The sequence below is a fragment of the Protopterus annectens genome, chromosome 4.part1 (genome assembly GCF_019279795.1).
Source record: "Protopterus annectens isolate FY-2018-M chromosome 4.part1, PAN1.0, whole genome shotgun sequence".
In the NCBI taxonomy this organism is placed as follows: domain Eukaryota; kingdom Metazoa; phylum Chordata; order Ceratodontiformes; family Protopteridae; genus Protopterus; species Protopterus annectens.
In genome coordinates this window covers 444,313,908-444,322,635 of record NC_056734.1, presented here as the reverse complement: position 1 = coordinate 444,322,635, position 8,728 = coordinate 444,313,908, and the positions used below count along the sequence as shown (strand labels likewise).

At 38.8% G+C, this 8,728-nt stretch overlaps 1 protein-coding gene across 7 annotated transcripts in view; it reads left to right on the top strand.

The window, feature by feature from the left end:
• Positions 1-8,728, top strand: part of DOCK10 (dedicator of cytokinesis 10) — a 2,344,342-nt gene that overhangs the window by 1,248,220 nt on the left and 1,087,394 nt on the right. For all 7 annotated transcript variants that reach the window (XM_044070265.1, XM_044070268.1, XM_044070269.1 and 4 more), the window contains exon 13: positions 471-593. In XM_044070265.1, coding sequence (XP_043926200.1) covers positions 471-593 — 123 coding nt within the window. The remainder of the gene's footprint in view (positions 1-470; positions 594-8,728) is intronic.

Genomic DNA, 8,728 nt, shown 5'->3' with positions numbered 1-8,728 from the left:
ATGTTAATGGTCTATACTGTGTTCCATTGTAACAAGCAATTTGCTGATTTCTTTGCTCAGTTATCATTTTTCATAGGCCAGAAACTATGAAGGGTTTATATCTGTTTTGTGGCTGATATAGGAAATGTTTGATATTTAACTGCCTATGCCACTAAGGATACTTTATGAAAGTAAGTGCTGCATTTATACTGTGAATGAATTACAGTGTTAAAAGAATTCTGCTTTTACAGAGAATATGACTGCATCACACCAAAAACTATTCGTCACTACTTAACCTGCTCTGTTACAATGTTTTTTTTTATTTCACCTTAACTTAGGTGTACTTTAGTATAATTTCATTAGAAGGCATTTTGAATTTCATACTGAATAGTGCAGCATCTAACAAATGCTTATATTTTGACAGTATTGCTTAATTTAACAAGCTTTTGAAACACATTTTTATTTGCATTTTGCATTTTGTTTATTTGTAGGCTCTTTTCTCTGTAACTAACCCTCATGTGGACATTGTGCTGGTAGCCAGAATAGAAAAGGTTCTGATGGGAAGTATTACTAGCAGTGCTGAGCCGTACATTAAAAATTCGGATTCCAACAAGGTAACGAGACCACAATAGAATTGAAGAACTTACACTCAGCAGCAATATTACTACTAGCTGGAACAGATAACTGAATGATAGAAGACAACTGTGTGAAAACTGCTTGAATTTTCTGTTATATAACAGCTGCGAAGTTATGTGTGTGTTTTTACACTCCTAACAGGATTTACTGTGCCTGAATGTCACAAGATATGTTGAACTATTCACCACACCCAACCTCACACTGAACACTGATGTGCCCTTCATACATTTACATAAGTCCTTATGATAGGGTAAAAGATGCCAAGATGTCAAAATGAGAAGTGGCCTTGTTAAGAACTCTGCAGTACTGCTAATAGCTGTCAAATTTATTGTTAGCTTATGTGTTTTGTTAAGTTAATATTATTTCATCTATATTTCTAGATTTGGGTCCTTAACACTCACAGTACTGTTTTCAGCAGATTGTTCTGACTGCATTTCCTTGTATTTTGCATGTGTGTGTGTGTGTGTGTGTGTGTGTGTGTGTGTGTGTGTGTGTGTGTGTGTGTGTGTGTGTATAATCTCTCATTATTTATTTATGTATATATTTATTTGTGTTTTATAACATGCCTAGTTTTATATTTTTCTCTGTTAGTGTGAATGGTGCTAATATACAGAAATAGCAGTGGTTAGCATTGCTGCCTCACAGCAAGAAGTTCTCCGGTTCGATCCTCGGCTGGGGTGCCTTCTGTGTGGAGTCTGCATGTCCTCCCTGTGGTCGCGTAGGTTTCCTCTGGGTGCTCCGGTTTCCTCCCACCTCCAAAAGACATGCTGTAGGTGATTGGACACTTTAAATTGGCCCTAGGTGTGAGTGGGTGCGTGTGCCTTCTGTGGAAGGTTGGGCACCGAGCTGGCAACTCGACACTGTAAAACTCCACTGCCAATCATAAGCGGACATGTGATCCGCTTTGACAACCCCTAACTGGGAAAAGCTGAAAGAAGAAGAAGAAGAAGTAATAAAGACGGAGTGGTTGCAGATGCTTTATGATATGAGCAAAGTGGGGATATACTCTTAATAGCAAGACCTGAATGGTGATAAATAGAAAATATCTCTAGTCTGTGTTATCTGGCTAAGGCTACATTTTTATAATATTTCAACTAGGAATGGTTGAAGTACAACCTGCCAAGGATCAGACTCCCCACACTCCATTTTCCCCTCAAAAAGGCCAAAGAAACCCCATATTGTAAGAATTTTTTGCAAGCCCCCCCCCATTCCACACTTTCCCCTAATTTATATATAACAACTTGATGGTCACACCAGCATAAAGAAAGGGAAAGGGGAGTTACCTCCCAAAAGGGTATTATTGCTAGGCAAAGAGAAGGGGATAGGGGAGTCCTTATTTAAAGACTTACTCTGGTAGATTTTTAAATCAAATCTAGAACAGAAGCTGCTGTTAAAAAAGCTGATTAACTGGGAATATAACTTTTTTGATGACTGTAAAAATCAATCAGAAGAATTTAGAAAAGATTGGACTGGAAAGAGAGAAAGAAAATGCTATTTACAACGGAACAATGGGAGGGCATATGTGTGGATCCCAAAAATGTAACAAAGTCCAGAAAGATTATGATTTTTGCTTGGAATTGTGTTTGCATAGATAAGTTATACCCCAAGCAGACTTCATAGCATTTTTCTCAGGTACATAGTAAATACTGGAGATGTGATGGCGAAGAAAGATGACTAAGAACATGTTTTTGGGGAGTGTAATGAGTTGGCAGATTTTAAATATTCCCTAGAGAATATTATGTAAGAAATATGGGATGGGGGCAAATGGCTGTAACTAAGAAACAATTATTTTAAGCTGGGACACAGGATCTGAATTGCCTGAACATAGTAAGACATTATTAATTTTAATTCTTTTGGCTGCCAAAAAAAGCAGTTACTTGAAAATGTGAATCAAAATCTAATGGCTAAGGGTTAGAGAAGGCATAATGATTAAGGTGTTTACCTCATAGACACAAGGTACAGGACTTAATTATCACCTTTTGACGCAGTCTGGTTAGTAGTTAGGCAGGTAATAATCAGCAGAGTGATTGCCTAGTATATAATCTGACAGTTGGTATATAGTGTTAAGGCTGTGAGCTGTAGCACCTGTGGTAAAGGTTTTGATTCCCTTGGCCCTCATTTGCTTACTGTGTGATCTTAAGTAATTCACTTAACCAAACAGCACTTTGGGGAAACTGGAAATATGGGCTAGGGTGCTCAATGGTCCTCTGTACTACAAGTCTAGTAATTTACCAATGATCCTAAACCAAATGTATTTGAAGAAGTGAATATTGTAAAAGAGATAAAAGAACTAGCAGTGGAATGTTTAGTAAAGGGGAAGTGCATATTACATCAACCTAAGTAAAATTTGTGGGGACAATACATGCAGAATAACATTCAGGGCAAGAAGTGACATGTAAGGGAAGGTGGGAGTTGAGCAATGTATGTAATGTTGGACTGAATGATAGTTATTATAAACAAAACATATATTATGCATAAAGTTGTCTAAATGAAAAAAATGATAACATGGTTTGTTTTCTTTAATTTTAATCTACGTGTGCCTATGTCTTAAATGATAATTTAATAAAGATGTTAAAAAATAAGTACATCATTGCTTACACAACTCATCTACCATGATTTTCTATGGAGAAGCTCCAATCCTCAGAGTCCTGAACCTTGGGCAAATGCCACCCAAGAAATCAGTCTTCATCCACCAGTAGGGTATTGTTTTATCATACCATCCCCCTTTATCAGACTTTGTTAGCTGAATAAGGGAATTTGAAGAGAAAGAGAGATTACATATGCATATGCAATCTCTCTCCCTTTCTCTTCAAATTAGCATTTATTGAACCTCAGATTGTCAAGCCTAATTTATCACAACCTGGTTTATGAAATAAGAGTAAGGTGTGCCAGACACATATTAACACCTGTACTTGAGGTTCGTTGAGTTAAACGTGGCAGAATCATTCCTGATGAAGTGAGGCATGATGAAACCTGATTCAAGTGAAAACATACAATATTGGCGGGCAGAATGTCAGTGTCAAAATGACAAAAATGCTTATGTCAACATGCCAGTATGCATGCACCTAGAAACAGCCATGATGCATACAGTTTTTATCATTTAAAAAATTAAATACAACATTTTTTACAGGATGGCAAAGCCCCCCTCTGCAATCTGCAACCCCTGAAAATTATATACACTAACTTTGAGATCACACATACGTAGAGTAAGGACAAATTTGCCAAGGCCTGGATTTGTACGACCCACCTTTCTGGTCCCAGTTTAGTTTGTGGCGAGCAGTTCTTTTCTTTCTAGGAATAGGATTTCTTCGTAGCTTTTATTTTTATATTTTTTTTTTTTTGCTGGGGGGGGTATGAGCTTATTCTTTTAAAGTATATTGGTCACTTTCAGATGCATCTTTGTTTTACAATTAATTTCATTCCCTGTTGTACTTCTTATGTTAAACTTGGAAGTGGTTATGAAAATTAAGATTATACTGTTCTTGTTCTATGTGATTATTTAGTTTCATATCTTTTTTTTTTTTTTATAACCACATCCACAAAATAATGTCGTGGTAGGTACTGGGCAATGATTCATATACATCTGCAAACCACTTACCTCTTAAGTGGAGCAGCTTCTTACTGTATAATTTCGTTTGTTAATTTTTAATATGAGGTGTTACACTTGAATAAACTAGTTAACATCTTGTCTTTCTAGGAAGTATGAAACTATCACTGATACATTTAGTGTAGAAATACATAGTTATACATCAATTTAGGCAGTGAGGCATTGTGGATTCAGTCTTACATGATGTTATAGCAGGTATTTTCAGGTCTGAGAAAAAAAATCAGGGGACCATCCTTATCAACAAAATGAAATGCAAAACAGCTAACTTTTCACATTAAAAACTGTGTAATGTGTTATTGTATTTGACAAGGAGGTGAAATGTAACTCCAAAGTTCTTTAAACTTGTTTCAGAATGTGACCAATACACTATAATATGCGGGTCAAGTGCTTCATATGTGCTTTGGGATTTCTTTTAGGTTTGTAAATCACTATGGTGACCACTTTTGTATTATTGAGTAAGGATACAGTGAATGTTTTATATGTTTATGGCTAATGTACTTTTAAATGTATTTTATGTACTGTAATGTAGTGTTTGTGACTGGTGTTAGGAGAGGGGTATTGTTCATTATTTTGTATGAGGAGTTGTAAGGATTTCTGTAGGCAAAATACCAAAATGTAGGACACCATGCAGAAAAACAATACTCAAAGCAAATGACTATAGATATTGTTGACCAGTATAATGAATACAAGACCTGAAGGGGTATTCCGATTAGTCAGAGCATAGGAGATATGTAATAACCTTTGTGTGCTCTAAATGCAAATGATATCAAGCAGCTTGTTGAAAGGCAATACATCTAGAGGCACAGCAGTGGAGGAAACGAGAGGTGATGGCGATGAAGTGCCTGAGATGGATGATAAGATGCACACTGTAGGACAGACAAAATTAAGACATCAGTGCAGAAGCTGCAATTGCAGAGAGGTTCATAGAGAAGACAGTATGGTAGTTTGGCACTTGTGCAGTAAAGCTGAAAACAACTTGGAGAAGATGTTTTGTGAGAAACAAGGCAAGCGGAAATGAGGCTGTTCAGGCAAGAGATGTCTGGATTGAGTGAGAGAAGACCTGCAACAATCAAGCATGACTGTTAAAGAAAGTAAAAGAGTGGCACTGAATCGAGAGAGGTTATGACAGTTAAGATATCCCAAACCCTTATAGAAAAAAATGGAAAAAAGTAGGATGAATGAGGATAACAATTCATTATTTAAATAATATATAACTTAGTAAATGTGTTTAAAAAAGAATACGTCATAGAATTCAGCTATTGATTATAATTAGGTTGTGATTTTAGTTGCATAGGCTTGCTGACACTATCAGTTTTAAATTGTGTATGTTATTTCATATGTAGTTTTAGCAGGACTGTAGCAATTTATTATATCAGAAAACAAGATATTCTATGGAGACATGTATGCTGTGTGTGTATATATATATATATATATATATATATATATATATATATATATATATAGTGTGTTATACCAAGGAACACTTCATTGATGCACCTTTCTGTTGAATTTCATAAAAATAAATACTTCACAACTCTTGGTGAAGTGAGTGACAAATCTCAGCAAATCTCCTATGCAAGTGGAATTAACCCCAGTACCCTCTACTCAATATCATATCCTTTAAAGTCATACAACCTCAGGGAAATGTTTTTTGAAATTTAACAGAATGTTCCAGCTGTGTAGCATTCCTTAGCATAATAAAGTTAACGTTTTGTTGATGTTCTTCGTGTTTCACTATTGGAGTCATCACACTTGGGTTATCTGCCTGCAGGTAGCCCTCAGTCAGCCCGAATACCAGAGACTTAGTATTTCTGTGTCAGTTGCTGTCACTCCAGGACTGACGTCAGGTCGGCAGGGGTATAAAAACAGGCAGCTGATGCTATTACATGTGTCTTTCTTGCCGAGGAGCCCGAAGCAGAAGCAGTTTGCACGAGTGCCGGTCGGCCGCTACCTGAGTTTTCATTTCCGAATTGAATCATCCTGAAGTCTTCTAAAGCTAAGTACCTCAGTGGGGATCCTTTTTTCTTGCTCTAACCGATGTCAGAAAAAGTTAACAATTGTCTCACCTGTGGAATGCAAATACCATACCGAGATTTCCATTCTTACTGCATCACCTGTTTAGGCCCAGACAACGATGTACCTCGCTGTCAGTTTTGTGCTTTGTTCAATGCTCAAACTATTCATTGTCAGGCCCTTATTGTCACTAAATTCTTTCCCTGTCCATCTCCTTATTCTGACATGGCTTTGGTAAGCCATCTGACTACCGATCTTCCAAAAAATGTAAGGATAAAGACAGAGACAGAACGCACAGGTCCAAAACCACCGCCGATGCTTCCATTAAGCTAGTCACCTGTTCGCTGGTACTCAGTGAGGCTCTTTTGCAGCCCTGGATGCCCACTTCGATGGATTCGCAGACCACTACTGAGACTCTTCTTTGACTATGGAACCTGCGGATGTCTCTACCTTGGATGGGTCTGGAGCTGCTGTGCAGGTACCGGCTTCCAAGGAATTTCTTCACACTACCAATATTCGACACAAACCGATTACTTCTTCCGCATCTTCAGTTCTGACTAAAACTACCGAGTTTCTAAGGCCAAGAGTACGAGCTACGCCTAAAAAACTGACAACCCAAACTCAAGCACCTGCTTCCTTGCCACAACAACAAATGCTTAAAATGGCAGAAGATGATTATGCTGATTAGGGGAAGCCAGCCCTCCCCTGCTAACAGAAAAAGAGACACGTCCCCAGCAACTCTAACAGACCAAGAGTCCGACGACTCTGAGGTTTCTGAATATGAAGACATGCCTTTATCTGCTTATGAGAATTCAGATGTAGAGGAATCCGTTCCCTCTGCTTCCCCTCCAGAAGATTTTTCTTTTGGTGAAACCTTGCATACTTTGAGAGCATTTCCACTGGGAATGCCAAGACTATCCTCAGTCCAAAAAGAGACTCAGAGAATTTTGAGATTTTCCACAACATAGACCTTTAGCAATACCTCCAGTTCTGGATGTTGTGGATGATGTCTTTATGGAACCCAGTCTTACTCCTGATACTTTACCCCCTGCTCCAAGGAAACCAGACAGGTACTACAGAGTCCCTAACTCTCACAAATTTCTTTTCAAAAATCCTACTGCTGACCCAGAGGTCATTTCACAGGGGCCTAAAGTTATAAAAGCAACTACAGCTAAGAATCCCACCCCTTTGGACAGAGATTCCCAAGCTTTAGACAGATGGGGTAAAAAAGTATACACCTCTGCAACTCTTGCCATTAGGGCATTGAATTGCCAGTTTAACATGCTGAAATACCAGCAACATATTATGGAACTTAAGCAAAAATTATCTACCTTTACAGACTGTGCAGAAAATAAAGAGTTACAAGAGCTTGTACATTCTGCAAGCCAGGTCAGCAAGCATACTTTGCAATGTGGCTTTGATGCCCTAGAAGCATCTTGTAGGGCAGCAATCACTGGTTCTGTACTGAGAAGTGCAGCCTCCTAGATTCAGTAGGCTTTGCCCCTTGAATCATTGGTCATTTCCAGCCCCCTCAAAGCCATCTCAAACTAGAACCATGGGAAACAGACCCCCCAGATTACAGTCTCAGGATATGCAGAGATCTAAGCAATGGAGTGCCTCCACTTCAAAAACAGGGAGTGCTAAGCCACCCCCTTTTGAAAGAATTCACAATGACTTCTCAACACCACTCCTCACCTCAGCCCAGCTGCTCGTACCCCTAGGAGGAAAACTTGCTCATCATGCAAAAAACAGGACCTCCATCCCCAAAGACCTTTGGGTCCTCAAAATTGTATCCCAGGGATACAAATTTTATTTCTACTCACTGCCAACCCCAAAAGGATTCCCAGACCTTCCTCCAAACCAGTGGGCAGAGGCAGAAAACCAAGTTAAATCCCTGCTCTCCATAAGGGCAATTCAACCTGTTCCTGCAGAACCCAGGAAAGAGGGCACTTGGCCCACAATCCTAGATCTTTCCATTCTAAACACCTTCCTGCTGGTACCAAAATTCAAAATGCTCACCCTTCAGCAGGCTTCTTCCTATGCTGTCCAAAGATGCCTGGTTAGCCACCCTGGACCTAAAAGAAGCTTATCTGCACATCCCTATCAGGGACTCATGCAGGAAACACCTACATTTCATGGCAAGATCTGTGCATTATCAGTTCTCTGCATTTCCCTTTGGCTTATCCACTGCTCCCAGAGTTTTCACAAAATGCCTGGTTCCAGCCATTGCATATTGCAGACAGAGAAAAATTCAAATTTACCCTTACTTGGACGATTGCCTGATTCAGGCAGACAGTCAGGAAAAACTGTTGCCGCACCTGACATTTGTAAAGAAACTCCTAACCACCCTGGAGTACACTATCAATGAAAAGAAATCAAAACTAGTCCCCAGTCAAAAGATTGTATTCCTGGGAACAAGCTTGGACACAACATCTCAGATGGCATTCCTCACTTCAGTAAAACAAGTCTATCTGACAGCCTACTTCAAACAAA